Genomic DNA, 19218 nt, shown 5'->3' with positions numbered 1-19218 from the left:
GGTGAAAAGACCTTAGGATGATTAACAAACTTGATGGGGCTACAGGATGCCTAGACATCTAACCATTATCATAAGTGCCCCTGGGAAGGTGTTTCTGAATGAACCAGACCCAGTAGAGCAGATGGCTTTCCCCATGTGGGTCAGATAACAATGTATCTTTGAATGTACCCATTGATCTGCATTCTTCTTTTTGTTGTTTTTCTATTATTACTATTATTATTATTATTATTATTACTATATGGGGGTGTAATCATGTGACATTAGCTTTCTAATTTCCTGCCCATGGATCTTGTTAAGACTATATTCTCTTTTATTTCCCATATATGTTATTTAATGTATCTAGGAAAGTTACTATGAAAACAAGCTTACAGGGTTGGGAATGTGGCCTAGCAGTAGAGTGCTTGCCTAGCTTATATGAAACCCTGGGTTCATTCCTCAGTACCACATACACAGAAAGAGCCAGAAGTGGTATTGTGACTCAAATGGTAGAGACTTAGCCTTGAGAAAGCTCAAGGACAGCGCCCAGACTCCCAGTTCAAGCCCTAGGACTGGCCAAAAAAAAAAAAAAAAAAGAAAGAAAAGAAATTTACAGCTGACATTTAATAAAGGGTTTTGATATGAAGAAAAAAATGAGCAAAAGCTTCACCTAGCAAGCTTTAACCAGATATAATTAGAAGAAAATATGCATATGGAACTTCTGAAATTTTTCAAAGCATAATCTCTTTCATTAGTCTTCAAGGGAAGTATTTAATTCAACATCTTTAAGTCTGGCTTTCATCAACAGACTTGTACAAATGTCTATATAATTGTATAATAACTAAGTTCCTGCAAACCAGAATACCACCCTGTCCACACCTCGGCATCTACTTGAAAACTGCATGGACCCTGAGAGCGCTCTGGGAAAGACAGTGTCAGCAAAGGAGTCATGGAAAAGAGAGTCTTACATGCTTGCTCTGCTGTCCCATTAGTGAAACTCAAAACACAAAAGGCTACACTTGTACTTTGCAGTGTGGTAGCCATTACAGGGTTTTGCATTGTGGCTTTTCAAGTTAGAATATATACCCTCAACTTTAAAATCTGCTATAAAAAATGAGAGCATCTCATTACTAATTTATGTTTTTGTTTTATGTATGTATGCATGTATGTGTGTTTATACATATTTTGGTAGGTCATAGGGATGGAACTCAGGGCCTGGGCACTGTCCCGAACTCTTTACTGCTTTGAGACACAGCTCCATTTTTGTTTTTCAAATTTAATTGGAGGTAAAGAGTCTCACCAGCCTGGCTTCAAACAGTGATCCTCAGATCTCAGCTTCCTGAGTAGCTAGGATTATAGGTATGAGTACTGATGCCCAGCTCATTGATTGTATTTTTGGAATAATTATCTTTAGGATATTGGGCTTAATAAAATACAATATACTACCAACATTAATTATACCTATTTCTTCCTTTCTTTCTTTTTTAATGTGGATACTAGAGACCTTAAAATTGTGTGTGTGTGTGTGTGTGTGTGTGTGTTGTGTATGTGTGTATATCTTGGCTTGCATAATATTCTCAATGGATAAGGGAGTGCCAGAGCAAACAGGAGGAAATGTTCCATGCAAAACAAAAGAATAAATAGAAGATTTCATGGAATAAAGACCAAAAAAACACACACTTCATTCATGTTGTCATTCGTTAAAAATAAAAATATACTACACACTAAAATTAGACTCATTGAAATAGACATCTTCAAAGGCACAAATGAACTGCACATGAGTTTGGGGCAATGCAATCCACCGATAAGTATTCTTGGTCTCCAGCATTAACCCACATGTCATCATCTGGTCAAACCAAAGAACTCCCTTAACGGTGGTTACAGAGTGTGAAGTCATCCTTCAAGCCAACCACGAAGCCTCTGCCTCCCTCCAGCTGCCTGCGGACAGGCGTCTCATGTATTCACTCTGTCCCCTTGCTTTTAAGCTATCTGTCTGTATTATCAGCAGACAGGGGGACAGGTGTGCCATGATGAGAGAACTGACATAAAAAGTAGTGAGTCTACAAGGTAGACAAGATGTCTTGTAGGAACCCATATGGACAGGACTAGATGATCCTCTGCGCTGTGGGCACTGTACCCAATAATATTGAGTCACCATGTGTATGGGAAAGGGGCCCAAAGCACTTATCTACCAGCTACGCTGGGCAAAGTGCCATGTGGCTTATGCTTGCCTAGTTCCTCTAGGACACCTTTGTGGAAAGAACCCACAGTTTGTTCATTTTTATCATAGGTTGGATTTTCATTTCAAATGCTAAAACCTAAAATTGAATTAGATGAATAAGGTAGAAGAGGGGGGAGGGAGAGGGGTGTAAGTGGGAGGAAAGAAGAGAGGGAATAGGATAGGGGTGGGAGAGGGAATAGGAGAGGGAAGGAAGGGGAAGGAGAGGGACCAGGAGGGGAGGGGGATGGATGGGAGGGGAAGAGGAGGAGAGGGAGGTCTGAGAGGAAAAGGAAAGGAAAAAGAGATGGGGAAGAGGAAAAGAAAACCAGTATATGGTTCAAGTGCTTAAAAAGCCCACAGAACTTCCATTTCAGGAATATGTGGACGTTGGGGCTAGGTGACCCTGTTGTTAGTGACAAGATGGCTGCCAGCAACTTCATCTGTGATACCCCAGGTGGCCCAGAACTTGATTCTGGGAAATGTTTGTTTCCAGTCACCACAGTGAACCAATCACTGTAGTCGATATTATCTGATTTTTTGATCAGGGACTGAGGAAAAGATGTCCCCTTCACACAAAGCCCACTAGGGGCAAGGAAGACAGAGCACAGCTTGGCATCCTTGCTGTCCTGGAGGCTGAGATCTGAGAACCAAAGTTCAAAGCCAGTCAGAGCAGGAAAATCTGTAAGATTCTTACCTCCAGTTAGCCAACAAAAAGCTGGAAGTAGAGGTACGGTTCAAGTAGTAGAGCACAAACCTTTAGCCAAAAAAAAAAAAAAAGGAAAGCAAGTACCTAACGCCCTCACAGGGAGGGAGGTGAAGGGAGGTGGCCTGAGAACAGTGACATTTTCCTGGTGTTTATATGCTTTCTAGGACAAATACAATCACTCTATCCTCCCTTCTCCTCTCTTCTCCTCACAACTCCTTTCTTCTCCTCTCTCCTTATTAATCTAGTTCAACTTTAGGTTTTAGCTCCTATGGTGATTTAAACATTTCTCAGCTACAGTGTCAATTTTGTCACACTATGCATTTGGATGCCATTATCTTCTTTCTTCCCACTGGAGTGTCTGAGAACTCAAGAACAATATTATCATGTTCCTATGTTCAGAGGCTATCGTAGATAATGCTGCGGCACAGAATAGGCTAAGGATAAATGTTTGGAATTTGGAGGATGAGAAGATGGAGGGATGAGATAGAGGGAAGAGTAGAGGAAAGAAAAGGAATCCATGCTCCAGTACAACTTTGACTGTGCTTACTTGGTATTCGTAAGAGATTGAGTAGTTTAGAGGATATTGTGAATTATAGAAATAGCAGTGTATTAATCATATAGGCAAATGCATCTTTAAAGGGAAGGATGAAACAGGTAGATGAATGCTTGGGTCCCGTGATGAATGACACCGGGTGTAGTAAGAATTCACCTTGAATTCCACGGAAATCCAGTCCCCCTCAAGAACAATGGCTATTTTCAAAAGGCAGAAACGTGCAAATTGCTCCGTCATATGCCCTGGCTAGGACACCTCAAAGGCTTCTTTACAAGAGTCTTGGGCAATGGCACACTCAGAAGACACGGAGGATCTTCCTTATTACATTCCCAGTACTGCTCGTCGCCCTTGTTCATGTATAGGTCAAGAGAGCAGAGCTAGCACGCTCGGCTTCTCTTAGGTTAACTCCAGACCCACAGATAGAATCCATATCTCTAACCCACATCCATACAGTTAGGCCCCTTCCCTCATTATAAATATACTTTCTGTATACTCTCTATTTCTTTAGTGATCCAGTTATTTTCAGTAGTCTGGGTTGGCATGTTGTAAAATTCAAAAGCAAATACACATCTTCTAAAACATTCCCAGATGGTTTCACTGCTGCTGTCCACACCCCTCCCCCCCCCCAGCCTCCTGCCCAGTTCACAGCGGCCCCAGGGGCTGAGGTCCCTAAAGGCAGGTGTGCTATGTATTGAGCCAGAAATGCTTTGGGGGCCAGGAATGTGACCTAGTGATAGAATGCTTGCCTAGCAAGCAAGAAGCATGGAGTTCAATTCCTTGGTACCACATACACAGAAAAAGAAGCCAGAAGTGGTGCTGTGACTCAAGTGGTAGAGCTCTAGCCTTGAGAAAGCTCAAAGATGGTGCCTAGGCCCTGAGTTCAAGCCTCAGGACCTCAGGACTGGCACAAGAGAAGGGGGAGAGGGGAAGAGAGAGAGACAGAGAGAGAGAAGAGAAGAGAAGAGAAGAGAAGAGAAGAGAAGAGAAGAGAAGAGAAGAGAAGAGAAGAGAGGAGAGGAGAGGAGAGGAGAGGAGAGGAGAGGAGAGGAGAGGAGAGGAGAGGAAATGCTCTGGGATCTGAAACATTTCAAGCACCAATGTGACACTGAGTGTCATCTCAAATCCTTTCTGGATTTGGGATTTGTGGGTTAGATACATTCAACTAGTGATATCTATGCAAAATCCCCAAATTTAAAAACAAAAGGAAATTTCAATATCTGAGACACGTTCGCTGTGAAGCATTTTGGTGCTCTACCTGAAGTCGTCACGCTTAATGTCACTGAAACCAACACCCGTATACTCTGAAAATAAAGAATAACCTTGTGGAAATGCATCTTCTAAGGAAAGCCAATTGATGACAGGGCCATCCACACTCAGCTCTCAGCTGAGGACAGCTGTGCCTTCCATCCCTGCCAGGAGCCACTCAGCTATGAACAAGTATGTTGGGTGTTTTATTTTCTTTCAATGTCTCCTTGAACCAACAGCCATACTTACAGCACTATGTTTCAGTTAAAGGACAATGTTTAACACATAATAACTTACCAGTAGTTAATATTTCTTTTATACCTTTGCCAAAACTGGAATTTCATCCTACTTGCATGCATTTTACTGAAAAATAATCTTAAGACACTAAGCTAGGAATACATATGTAGAAAATACCAATGCCTTTAAATAATATTTTATTTTACTTATCTCTGATACATATAAAACCGACTCAGACTCATCTGGGTTTTTTTTTTAATGTGTTCATAGCCAGGTGCCAGTGTCTCATGCCTGTAATCCTAGCTATTCAACAGGCTGAGATCTACGAATTATGGCTTGAAGCCAGCTCCGGCAGGAGATTCTGCTGAGACTTACCTCCAATTAACCACCAAAAACCAGAAGTGGAGCTGTGGCTCAAGTAGTAGAGCATTAGTCTTAAGTGAAAACTCTAAGGAATAGCACTCAGGTCCTGAGTTCAAGCCACAGTAAGCACATATATGTGAAAAGAGAGAGGGGGAGGGGGAGATCATTAGCCCCAGAGAAATTGATTTGGGGTAAGTTGTCATCTGCCTTCTGAAAGTGGTAAATTAAAATAATCACAGGGAGAACACACATAAAAGTGGAAACACACCCTATTACTGAACTTGGTAAAGCAGCTGATTTAATCTTCTTTGTAAGCTTATCTCAATCTCTTTCAAGTGCCGTCTCTCAAATATGGATGTACACATAGCTGACTTCTCTCAAATTAATGATGGGCACTCTCATTTATGTTAGAAAGCATGCTCCCCCTTTGACTTGTAGCGGCAATAAAGGGCAGATAAATTATTCCAAAGCTCCATGGCATGAATAAGCAATCAAAAGAATTCTACTGAAAATGAAAGCCTTAGCTCCATCAAAGGCATCCATCCCTTCAGGAGAGGTGAGCTTGCTGTCTAGACAGAAAGCACAGCAGACTTGCACTTTACTATTTGAATGTATTCTGTCCTGTAATTGGATAAAAAAACAAACCCGTGGGAACATGCTTTCATGAGAATCATCTAGTGTAACTAAAGAGGAACTCTTAGGTTTGTGGACAGAGATGTGAAGGAAGGCCCAGCAAATAGTTTTGGTCACGAAGCCTTCCTGTGCAGTGCTATCATTAAGCCTGTTTAGATTCAGACTTCAGGAATTAATCAGTACCATTTTCTCTCCAAATTGTTTATTGCTAACGGTGGGAAACCATGCAATTTTACCGACACATATGTTCTGCTGGAGGGGACAACTCAAAGGCACTGCTAGGCACATGAAAAGGGAGAATGAAATGAATTCTCAGTAGCTTCATATGTCAGGCACCCAAGTTAAGACTGACAGCGATGTTGAATGCTCATGTTAATAGAAGCAAATGTATCTCTGGCCTCAATTAGTGTCCTGCATTCATTGGACATCTCAGCTCTTCACAAAGAAGGAATGGCTGTCTCTCTGACAAAGCACAGAATTTCATGCAACTAAGAATCTACCGCTTAAGCCAAAACCCCAGTCCTGATATTTGCAGGTTATTTTAGACAGGGGGTATAATGAACTTTCTTGCCCAAGCTGCCCTCAAACCATGATAGGCCAGACCTGAGTAGCTAGGATTACAGGCATAAGCCATCAGCATCTAAAAGCTCCAGTTTTAATCTCCCTGAGTGGTGATTTTTATCTAAGATAAAGTGCGCTCCTTCCTGTGGGTGATAAGGATTGGTACTAGCTGACTTTGTAAAACTTCTCTAGGAGACTTCTCTCCTATAATCACTGTGATTATCACTAAGTCAATACTACAACAGGGTAAGTATTTCTCATTGAAAATATTTAGGACAGAGTTATGGATTTGGGGTAGGGGAGAATGTAGGAATATTTCTCTCATACATAATATCTTGTTGATAAGACCCACGTCTAAACATGAAATGTATTTGTTGTAAACATATATACACACACGTATGTATGTATATATATATATGTGTGTGTGAAGTCATTAATATATTATTTTTCGTGTGTCTTTATTTTGAACTCATTCCATGAGGTCAGTGGGATTTTCTACTTGTTGACACTTCAACAATTTCATCTTTGGGAATATTTCAGATTTTCAGATTAGAGAAGTTTATGCGATCCCACTATTCTCTCTACATGCCAGGTATTGTCTTAAACACTCACCGGTTCTTTTTTCCTCTAAACCCCAACATCTCTACTAACATGGTGGCCTAAACCCAAAGCTCTCTTTTCTTGCCTGACTGGCTTCAAAACCCTTTAGGACAGGGAATGGGGAGAAGAGAAGATCAATGGCCATTTCCTGCCTAAAACTATATCTTGCCTCAAACTAATCAAGGATGTACAGAGCTGGGCATTCTTCACAAAGCCTCCCAATCCTATGTGAGGGAGCCACCACTGCCACTGAACTGATGACAGCCCCAGATCTAGGGGAGCTGGGGAGTGGATACTTCCGTGTCCATCGCTGGTGGACATGAGGAAGGACGGGCCCTGGGCACTCTCGTGTGAGAGCCTCACGCTGAGCTTTGCTACTCTAAAGTGCAACTTCCTGGCAAGAAACTTGGCTTTCAAGAGTTTTGGTCTGGCATGTTGCTAAAAGTGTTGTTATAAGCAAATAATTAAGTGTTTTCACAAATCGTGTGTGAGGAGGGTAGAGAGGAGAGAAGCCAAAAAAATACTTTAAAAAGTCTTTTTCTTTTTCTTACCCTTGACAAATTGAGTAATGGCCTAAGAAAACGCCTTTGATTTGGGGTCAGCCTGTATTAGAAAATTTGTTAATACAATCCAGCCTAATCCTTAATTTCACATGATCCTCTCAAGAGAGACCACGAAATTGCATTGGGGTAGATGTAATTCAACAATCCCTAGAGCTAAGGAGGCCTCCAGTCGGCAGAGCCAAGGATAAAAGTCATTCAACTTCAGCCCTTTGTTGAATGGAAATGAGCTTTCTAAAGACGGCTTGGCAGGCAGTGCCCAGCCAGAGACAAGTCAATGACTGAGTTCTCTGAGAGTTAAAAACGAGTGCTTGAAAAGGAGAGATCAAGGCATCCCCACTGCCTGTGACTATTGAAAGGCAATTGCTTCCCAAGTTTCTTGCATGGACCCAGGCTCTTCTGAGAATGGGACACTTCAGTTCTAGTCTGAAAAGGCCACCACTAAAGAAAGGCACAATGGGGACATTAGAGTAGCAAGCCATGGTGGAGGAAAGAAAAAAATAGGCCACAGGATTGCTGGGCACAAAAGAAAAGAGAAAGGAAGGGAGAGTGACAGGAATGAGGAGTGCAGTGGGAACCTGCAAGAGTTGCTTGGGAAAAGTCTTCCTACGAGACACAATCCACTGGAAGCTTCCAGTGGTGTACTGAGATCTGGTAGTAGTCAGGCACCAAACCCAGGGTCTGACAGAAACAGCCAAGCAGCCTAACCACTCTGGAAAGCTTGGTCTTTGCTGAGGTTCTCAAAGGTAAACAAATCCATGTACCACAGACCTGGACAGAAACACAGGTAAGGGATGGACAGTCCATGCCAGTCTTCTCATGTGATCGTCACAGGAAGATGGGGGCTTGGCTCAAGCAAGCTTATGAAGCCAGGTGTGTTTTCCCAGCCAAAATACATGACCATTAGCTATGTCAAACAAGTACATTCATGCCTAGAAAATGCTCGTTTTATAAGGAAACATAGGATGCTGGGAGAGGAGGATAATCCATCCATAGCTTAAGAAGAAGGGTAAATGTCCAATTGGTATCCGTGCCATCTCTTGGAGATAGATCCACAATGTACAATATTGAAAGCGTGAAGGGCATTTAACTTCCTATAACCTACTACAGTTTCCTTAACTTGCATGACCACAAAACTCTTATTTCTGGAGTATCTCTTCAGTGTTAGAAAGCAATACATATTATTATAGTACCTCTTTAGAGGAAACTCATTGCTTTGGTGTGTTTCTGTCACCACCAAACCGAGGAGATGCTCCTCCAAAGGAAAGAACTAGCCAGGTGCCAGGGGCTCACACCTGTAACCCCAGCAACTTAGGAAGCTGAGATCTGAGGATCTCGGTTCAAAGCCAGCCCAAGGAAGACAATTATCTCCAATTAACCACTCAAAAAACCATAAGTGGAAGCTGGGTGCGGTGGCTCATGCCTGTAATCCTAGCTATTCAGGAGGCTGAGATCTGAGGATGGAGGTTCAAAGTCCGCCCAGGCACTATAAAGCCCAGGCACTATAAAACCATGAGACTCTTATCTTCAGTCAATCACTAGAAAAGGGGAAGTGGGACTGTGGCTCAAGGGTAGGGCCATAGCCTTGAGCTGAAGAGCTCAGGGACAGTACCCAGGCCCAGAGTTCAAGCCACATGACCCCCCCCAAAAAAAACTAAGAAGTGGCACTGTGATTCAAGTGGTAGAGTGCTAATCTTAATCATAAAGAGGAGAGGATCAGGGAAAGAAAAGGAAGGAAGGAAGGAAGGAAGGAAGGAAGGAAGGAAAGAAGGAAAGAAGGAGAGAAAGAAAGACTAAAAAACAACAACAACAAAAAACAGACAACAAATAAAAAGTCTCTGACTAAACAAGTTGAGGAAAGTTTACTGTATTTTTTGTTGTTTGTTGTTTTTTGTTGGTCGTGGGGCTTGAGCTCAGGGCCTGAGCACTGTCCTTGGACTTTCTCAAGGCTAGAGCTCTACCGCTCGAGCCTCAGCACCACTTCCAGCTTTTTTTTCTATGTATGTGGTACCGAGGAATCGAATCTGGGTCTTCATACATGGTAGACAAGCACTTTAACCACTAGGCCAAACTCCCGGCCCAAGTCTACAGCTTTTAAAGTTGGTTATTTTGGACTAGTATCAGAAATTGAATCAGTATCTTATACTGGTACTCATCACTTGAGTCACACCTCCACGTTTAACTTTTTGCTAGTTAATTGGAAATAATAGGTTCACAGACTTTTTTGCCCAGTAAAGCTGGCTTTAAACCATGATCCTCAGTTCTCAGTCTCCCAAGTAGTTAGAATTACAGGCATGAGCCACCCGTGCCCAGCTGAAAGTCTATATTCAAGCACAGTTAAACAAACATCATGAATGTCGAAATTTTTACACAAAGAAGTTACATCTCAGTATCCTTAAAAGGCAGCCTGTCTTTTATGGAGGGTGAACTTAGACAAGTTGCAAACAAGCCTAAGACAAACATGACCTGATCTTTTTCAGTTATTCACACTCTTCTGATTCCAATGCTATCATTGCTAAACTCTACTGGAGTTGTAAACACCGTGCTTGGACCAAGATGCTGAGCAATCTCTAGAAGGCACTTAGAAGAAGGAAGAAAATCTTCCCTCCGACTAACCTGTTTCTCTTCCTCAAAGTCCCTGTTGAAATCTCTCCTCCATGTGGTCCCTAAGTGATCTGCAAGACTACCTCATTCTACTGGGTCATTTTACAAAAGCTAGCAGATGCCTTTGTAGAAGTTCATAACCAGAGTAAGAGAGATGTTAAGTTGGCAAAGGGATTTTTACTTGGAATTCTTGCTCCGGATCACAGAAAAAGCAATACATCCTACAAACATGTATATGTGTCTTTTCCTATGTCATCCTAGGGATGTTGGTTGTTCCTAACCAGCATGGTTTAGGAGAGGATTCTCAACTTCATTAACCATCAGGACAGGGCAAGCTGCATCCATGCTAGGGTACTATTTCCCAGCCAGAGAATGGCTAGAACGTAAAAGATAAACAATATTGAGTGTTGGTGGGAATGTGGAGTAACTGGAAGGCTCCAGTAGGGTGATGGAAGTGTTCCTGGGCTCCACCACTTTCAGAGGTTGCTGGGCAACAGCTAGTAAAGCTAAACCTATGCACTCCTTACTGTCTAACAATCCATTCTTAGGTATGGACCCCAAAGACTATGCTCATGCGTTCACTGAAGAGACATATGCAAGAATGTGGGCAGGATTCCCCATCACAGCTCCCTACTGGAAGCAATGAGAGTCAGTCAATCATTAGAAACACTGTTGAATCACCCTAGAGAGAAATACCTTGTGATCCTACTTACGTACAATTTTTAAAATAGGCACACCGAAACTACATTCAACATTAGGATAGTAAGTTATCTCTGGAGGATAATGAAGGAAAAGAGGCCATGGGCGGGGAAACTAATAATGTTGTTTGGTGATGATGTAATGGAGTAATAAAGATAAGCCCGATTCTCTCCCCAACCCTCTCCAGATAAGCCGTCAGCATCATCAAACTGGATGATCAAATGAGACATGTAAAAAATGGTAATGACCTTAGATGGCCTTTTCAGTGATTCACAGAAGAAAACTGACAGCCTGACCAAGTTAGACATGTCTATGTGTACCCAACTTGCGAGACAACAAGTCACTTGAATCTTACCATTCTAATTTACATCCACCCTTAATGCAGGCAGCTGTGCTTCTCAATTGCTTCTTTTGCACGAGTGAAACATAACCATGCTTAAATGACCTCACTCTTCTGTGCTAACTGGTGATTCGTTGCCTATTCAAAAGAAGGTCTTATGGGTGCCAGTGGCTCACACATATAAATCCTTGCTACTCAAGAGGCTGAAATCTGAGGATCACTTCAAAAGCATTCAGGAAAGTCCCTGAGACTCTTATCATCGATTAACTACTCAAAAGACAAAAGTGGAGTTCAAAAGGTAGAATACCAGCCTTAAATGAAAAAGCTAAGGGACAGTGCCCAGGTCCTGAGTTCAAGCCCCAGTTCTGACACAACAACAACAAAAATCTCTTCCCCAACATCTACGAATGAGACAAACAATCAGATTTCCTATCCCTCATAGACAATGGAATCCCAAAAGACACTATGTTTTGTAGAAAGGGAACAGCTAGCCAGCCAAGGCTGGCTGGCCCACTTTCCATATAACTCACTCCCCACAGTCTTGTGATGCTATGGGACCCATGATTCTCATGATAGAGATGAAGAAATTAAGATGCACAGAGTTTAAATCATGGGTTTGGGGTCCTCCTGGTAGGTGTAGGTGTGGTCGTCAGAATTTAAACAGAATACTCTTGGCCGCCAGCATTATGAAACGAGGCACTCGCTTAGGGAGATTCCTACAGGCTCTGGATACTGAGTAAGCAGAAGGACATCCAGGAGCATGGTGGAATGCTGAGGCACAGCAAGAGACTCGCCACAACAAAACAAACAGAAAGCCCAGATCTGTGCAGGCATTGTGTGCGTGCAACACATGGCTGTAACCATGCTAAAATATACAGGTCATGAGCGAGCTGGAGTCATCATTTAAGTGGATCCAGCTTGGTTGGGAATTGCTCTTTGCTTTACTTTATAATTCACATAGACCAAAGAATATTGTGACTGTGGTGATGATGAAAGATTGTAGCTGCAATTCAGGCCACACTATGAAATTTAAATTAAAAAAAGTCACATCACATCTTAACTGAAAATTTCAACTAGCAAAGAACACTGGGTCCCCAGAGCCCTCCTTCATCCCCAAATGTGCCATTCCTCCTGCTCATAGCACACCGTGCCCTCTGCATTCCCAATGACACCCTCAAATGGCCTCTTCTCTCCCCACATTCCCTCTGGACACTCCTCGGCATGATCACTCCCCATCTCTCAGACACAACCACTTCTGTCAATCCAAGACAATTCTCCATTGCATTTCCCAATGGCAACACAACATAAAAGCCTTGAATGCCTTTATTGCCTTGTCTGGTTGATTCAACTTTTCAAGTGCAATATCATCCACAACACAATTCTTGCCTGGCTGTTCAACAGACGAGCATTACAAGAGAGAAAAATCACACGTCCTAAATGCTTTTAAATGTTCTGCCTCCTTGGGTAAAAAAGCTTAATTCTGCTGAGCCAGGATCACCAACAAGCCATGCTCTATAAGGCTGTTTGCTTGCATGTGGGCCCGTACGGGGGTTTGAATCCAGAACCTGAACACTATCTCTTACCTTTTTGGATCAAGGTCTTAGCTTTTTTTGGATCAAGGGCAGCAGGTCCCCTTCAAGTTTAAGATATGAGTCTGACAGACATTCCTGCCCAGGCTAGCTTTGAACTGTGATCCTTAGATCTCCTGAGTAGCTAGGATTACAGGCATGAGCCACCAGCACCCAGTTGAAAAGAATTCTTTACGTGACCAAGACATCAACAGATTACTTAAAAGAAACCCACAGGCTATCCTTCTACAAAGTTAAAGGTGAACTGACCAAGATTGCTGAATGCAATTTTGCACTGAAATACAGTTTTCTCATTACAAAGACCACATAGATAAATGCAGCTGGTTAGATTTATAGAAGGCCTGGGCTCCCAAGACTTCCCAAAGCGAATGGCATCCATCAAATTAATTTCCTTGGGGAATCCTCTCAAACATGGAGAATGTGAAGGCCCAGACCATTAAACATCAAAAGAATGTCCTAAATGGTAATTAAAATTCTATTACATTTTCTTTTTTCTTCAGAGAGCAGATTATAATAATTCAATTCAGAATATTATAAGTATCAAAAGCTGACCATGTGGGGAGTTAGCCACAAGTTAGCTCTTAATATTTGCAGACATCTGTTCATTGAAGCTATGCAAACCACCAAAAGTGAACTCAACTGCACCGGGAAGAAATGGGGTGGGAGTGGGAGGTGGGGGGAGACTCACCAAGCCAGCGCAGGTAGACACAGCAACAGAGGAGAAGCTGTCATTTCTGATAAATCCCTGATAGAAACATCGCTGCCCTGTAGGTTCCCAAGTCTCTGAAGCACCGTCTTTTCCAAGTACCTGAACAATAAAGTGACTGCTCAAAATCGCTGAGGGTTTCAGTTCTAAGTGCAGTTCCTGTCCAAATGCTGAAAATCGGTAGTGCAGGGAGCTCCCGGCACTCTGCGCCCATCTCCTTTTCCTGCTGTTGTGCAAAACGTCATGCGAAATGTAAGACCCGCCCGAGTCCACTTCCACAGGCGTGACAAAGACGTAATCTGCAATGGGAAAAGTTGAGCTGTCAGCACCCAGAACCCACAATGCCAAGTGGTCACTTCGTGATGGGCTGGCCAAAAGAAAGGGACAACTCAGAGATCTCTGGTCCTATTCTTATGCACCTAGAGAGAAGATGACTTCAGAAGTCCAGGCAGAAAAGGACCTGGCACCACCTGCAATTAGCTCTAGGAACACTAAAGTCCAAGCCCAACTGTAATACGTTTCTAGAACACTGGCCGAAAATACCACCACAGAGTCTGGAAGAAGACAGATGAACACTTTCTATGATCCACCATAGAGCCAGTATGTATCATACTGGTCTCATTTGGGGGAAATAAATTTACTAAAATAAAACCACAAAGGTGAACCAATTTTTTCCTCAAGGGGATTATCATCTTTGTGTCTGGACGGACTTGGGTGCCAACACTGATGACTTGGACAGGATTTAATTTGCCAAGGGTAACACATTCACAAGCAACAGCTGCCTCAAGATTGCCAATGCTATTTACACCTGAGGAGGAAATTCCAGTGTACCTTACCACTCGAATTTTACTCCAAGCTCTTCTATAAACAATCTGGTTGCATCACAAGTCTAAAACACAGCCTTCTGTATAAAAACACCCCCAGAAGTTTCAGGAACAGGCTGGAGAGGCTAATGCTGAACATTGCTCAGACATGTCCGAGGGGGTGTGGCTGAGTTGGGGACACCTGGAAAGACATGTTGAAAGCTGCCTTCTCCTTTTGCTCCCCAGAGCACCTCTAATTGCTGCATGCTCTAGAGGGCAGGTTAGGGGGAGTTGAACAACAAGCTTGGAGGGGCATACCCCGGTGCAATATTTTCTCTCAGAAAACATTGAATTTGGAAAGTATCTTCCTCCCCCACCCCACCCCCACTCACAATGATTTAAAATATGCCCCCAGATACACGTAACAAACCCTCTGCATTTCGCCTCTCCAGGCACAAAGCTGGAAAGTTATTTGGAAAGTGTTTATAAAGATTCCGAACAACTAAGAGGCATGTTTGAGTCACTTCGGTTCTTGGTTACTGAGAGGAGGGAGGAAGGGGGGGGGGGCGGGAGAAAGGAAGAAAAAGCAAGAGGAATTTTCATGTTTCCCGAAATGGTCAGCAACAATCAAAAACAAAATAAAATAAAAATCTTACAAAGCAAAAGGGTACAGAAACTCTATTCCTAGCAGAGATCGAGGTGTGATATTCTAATCAGACTCAGGTTAGTAAGATAAGGTAGAGAAAAAACTAAGACGACAATAATGTTCCATGGTTCCCTCCTGTCTTTGCCCCATCTGTGACTTTCAGTGATTGGGCAGTGCTCCTTCTCATGTCCTTTATTCCTGTCTGGACTCCTTTCCTTGCTTTTCTCCTTCAGGGAGACATGCTGTATAACTGGCATCCATATTTCTTTTTTCAGAAATTGAAAAAGGGGGAAAAAATCAAAGCTTTCCCCTTCTTTCAACCATTAAAAAAAAACCTGAGCAGGATGTATTTCACATCTCTTTTTTTTAATTTTCCAATATATTGCTTTGCAGATATGTGGTTTCTGATTGAATACAGGTTTTTCTTAATAGAAAACCCACCTCCTCTCTCTACCAAAGTAAGACCTGACTGACTACAAAAGCCATTTCTGACATATGGTCCAGACAGAGTTTGCACAGTAAGCTGTTTCTTGCCACCTTGTCCCAAATCCTCTGAAATTCTGCCTGCTCTTAGCTGGGAGGCTTTGTGGAAGCCTCAGGCCAACAGCCCCACCCCAGACACCTGCTACTAGTTTGCGTCCAAGGGAAGAAGAAGCAAGCAGACTGTTGGGAAGAGGGATGGGGAAGGAGACTCTGTCAAACGTTATCTCACTCACTACTCCAGGAGCTGGCCAAAGAGGAGGACCTCAGACAGAGATGGAGCATTCTCGGGAGTCTGATCTGGTGGAATAGGGCAGGGAGAGGGGATTCAGAAATCTCAGTCTGATTGGACAAAACGTGAATTTTGACGAATAGCTAATATCTGGGTTTCTCTTGTCCTCTCTATCGCCCTTTTGTACAATTCCACATTGGTGGGCGTTGAGGAAAATCCCATGGTGGTTTTTGCATTCATCTAAAGGAATCAATCTAGCAAAGACTAGAATGATAGAACCAAAGAATCCAGGTTGGATGGTTAGGTTTTTGCTAGACAGGATGAGTGAGTCAGACATTGTGGATGGATGGATGGATAGATGGATGGATTGACAGATACATGGATAGATAGATGATAGATAGATAGATGATGGATAGATGGATAGATAGATAGATAAAAGGGGAAAGAGGGGAGGGGTGAGGAGGAGAAAATCGAGGAATCCCCTTCTCCACGGGTCACAGGAAGTTGAACACTAACAAAAGTTGGTGGCAGCAGATGAAGTGTGCCAAGACCTCCAGCTACCACTGCACTGCCCTCTAAGAGACCATTCTGGGGCATCAGAGACACAGATGCCAAGAGGAGAGTGAGGAGGAAGCAGAGGTGAGGATCAGAGTCTCCCAGTTTCCACCTCACCAAGAGTCAGTGGACTTTTCCTGAGAAGAGGAATGAAATGAGACTAGGAATTCCCTCCATCCGTATCCACTTCCTAATTTCTCGCCCCACTTACGGTCTCTCCGTCTCTGTCTCTGTCTGTCTGTCTGTCTATCTCTGTCTCTGTCTGTCTCTGTCTCTGTCTCTGTCTCTCTGTCTGTCTGTCTCTCTCTCTCTGTCTGTGTCTGTCTGTCTCTGTCTGTCTCTGTCTGTGTCTGTCTGTCTGTCTCTGTCTCTCTCTCTCTATCTGTGCCTGTCTGTCTCTGTCTGTCTGTCTGCCTCTCCTCTCCTCTCCTCTTCTCTTCTCTCTCTCTGTCTGTCTGTCTCTGTCTCTCTGTCTGTGCCTGTCTGTCTGTCTGTCTGTCTGTCTGTCTGTCTCTCTCTCTCTCTCTCTCTCTCTCTCTCTCTCTCTCTCTCTCTCTCTCTCTCTCAACAGAACAAGCCATCTGTGAAGGAGGGGAAGGATTTCTTTCTGTCCCCGTTGCTGTCCCCCCCTGCGCCCCCTCCCCTTCCTTTCCGGGACTTGCAGCCCTGCAGCCCGAGGCGCTGATTCTTGTGATAAGTCCCGGGCCACCCAGGACCCCGTCGGTACAGCGCACACCTGCCCGCTGGGGGCTGGCAGGAGAGAGGGCGGACAAAGGGGTCCGGGGAGGAGGAGGCGAGGGGGGGCGTCGGAGGGCGGGAGGCAAATACGCACCATCCTTGAAGCCTCCGTGGCCGCTGCTGTCACCGGCTCTGGCCGCGGCGACCCAGGCACAGCCCAGCTGCAGCGCCTGCGAGAGAAAAAGTGACAGGGCGCGCGCGTCAGGGGCGCGGCGGGGTGGGCGCGGGGCGCCCCGGCTCCCCCGCGGGCGGGCGCCGTCCCCTCCGCCCCCGGGGGGCCACCTGCCTGGGCCACACGCCCGAGTCCCGCGGGGCCGCAGGGCGGGCCGGAGCGCGCGGCGGCGGCGAGGGCGCCGGCGAGCAGGAGGGCGCACGCCATGGTCAGGTGCGGGCGGCCGGGCGCGGCGCCCGGACGGCGGCGCGCATTCTCCCCGCGGGCCCCGGGAGCGCGGCGCCCCAGGTGCGGCGCCAGGTGCCAGCCGCCTGCGCCGCTCACATGGCCGGCCGGGCGCGCGGGGGACCTCGCTTCCTCCGGCCGCCCAGCGCGGAGCTGCGCAGCCGCCACTGGGGCGAGGTGGCGGGGGAGCGCGGCGGGGAGCCCGCGCGTGCGGCGGCGCCCGGCTGGGTGTCTGCGGCCGGGCGTGGGCCGGGGTCCCCCCCAGCGCGCCGGGCCCAGCGCCCGCCTCTCCACCGCGCCCTGATTGGCGACCCGGCTCGTCTGCGCTGCCCGGGCTGCGGGGAGGGCGTGGGATTCCGATCTGGGGCTCCGAGGGGCGGGGGGCGGGGGAGGGGAGAGGGAGGGGCGGGGGCGGGACGGGGTGGGCTCAGGTAGGGACGCGGCGTTTCTCTCTGCCCCGGGGAGCGTGGAGAGACCTGCAAGTCCACCTCTCCAGCGCCAGGGGTTGACCCAGCCGGGCTCCATCCTGGACCAGGGGCGTCGTGAACGCCCGGGACCCCCAGAATGGAGCCTGTCACCGCCCTCCTGTGCCGGCCACGTACGTGTGCTGCATTCCTTCCATCCATACTTTCAGGGAAACAGAACATATTCTTCCAAGGCAGTGGGAGAAGCGGGGAAATAACCTCGTTAGATAACCCAGGAACAGTCACCAAGCGAATGAACATGATCCCCGACTTTGTCAAGGGAGAGACTAAGGCTCCTTCGTTAGCAAGGTCATAACTGAATGTGTGGGGAGATGGTGGGGGTTGAGGGAAAGAGACGAGGATAAGTACGCATGCAAAGCATCTCTTCGGAGCTGACATGGAAAAGGAAGCCAAAAAGACCAAGTAAGGCAGCTTTGTTAAGGAAGGGGAGAGTCTGGCGGAGGAACAGCATTCACCTGGATGGGAGAATGGCCAGTGGAGCCAGAGGCACCAACAGCAGGTGGTTGGATGGAAAGATTGGTAAGATGGGTGAAGAACTTAGATTCCAGCAGATGTACAGTCTGCAGCAGCGTGTGTGTGTGTGTGTGTGTGTGTGTGTGTGTGTGTGCAGAGCTCCCAGCACTCTTGGAGATGCCCACTGTCGGTCTTACTCAGTGTTCACATGGGATGCAGGTCCTGAATTCAACTCAGCCCGGCCGGAACATATTAGGTCACTGGCCCTAGTTAGCATCAGGGAGAACGATGATGATGATGAGGGATGATAATAATGATGATGATCTTGGACCACACAATGCCAGTGAAGGTAAACATATGCCCTGCTCAGATTTACAAGGTCTGTGTCAAGCCTAGAAGGGGCACTAGATTGACCTGTGGATCAGAATAAGTAGTCTGCTCGACTGGGTGCCACCAGGCCACAGGTAAAGACAGCTAGGGTTGTAGAGACAGAATGTGACACCATATCAGGCAGAAGTGAGTTATAGCCTCCTGGTGAGAAAAATCAGTGTTGGAACAAGTCACTTGGATTATAATCTACGAAGGAGGGAATCAACTTAATAGCAAAGGATTTATCCCAAGGACTAAGCAGAGGGTACTGTATTCTTTTTAAAAAAATTGTTTTATAGACCTTATGGCAAACTTTAAGAAATCACCCGCAATGCTAGTTTGAGATGCAGATCCCCCAGGGCCACCTCTACTGACATTCTGATTGTGTGGCTTTGGTGAAGGGCCCCCACCTGTACATTTGTGCATTTGTAGCAGGCATCAGCAGGCCATCCTGGCCCAGGTGAGTG

At 45.4% G+C, this 19218-nt stretch overlaps 1 protein-coding gene across 1 annotated transcript in view; it reads right to left on the bottom strand.

The window, feature by feature from the left end:
* Adamts18 (ADAM metallopeptidase with thrombospondin type 1 motif 18) overlaps positions 1-17426 on the bottom strand; it is a 94656-nt gene extending 77230 nt beyond the window's left edge. Inside the window, exons 1-3 of the mRNA XM_090357004.1 lie at positions 17334-17426; positions 17142-17217; positions 13576-13892 (exon numbers count right to left, since the gene is read on the bottom strand). Coding sequence (XP_090213130.1) covers positions 13576-13892; positions 17142-17217; positions 17334-17426 — 486 coding nt within the window. The remainder of the gene's footprint in view (positions 1-13575; positions 13893-17141; positions 17218-17333) is intronic.
* Between the last annotated feature and the right edge of the window lie 1792 nt (positions 17427-19218).

Source organism: Megascapheus bottae, chromosome 24 (assembly GCF_031878675.1).
Source record: "Megascapheus bottae isolate mThoBot1 chromosome 24, mThoBot2.hap1, whole genome shotgun sequence".
NCBI classification, from domain to species: domain Eukaryota; kingdom Metazoa; phylum Chordata; class Mammalia; order Rodentia; family Geomyidae; genus Megascapheus; species Megascapheus bottae.
Note: the sequence above shows the minus strand (reverse complement) of the source record. Positions and strands in the feature narration are given on the sequence as shown.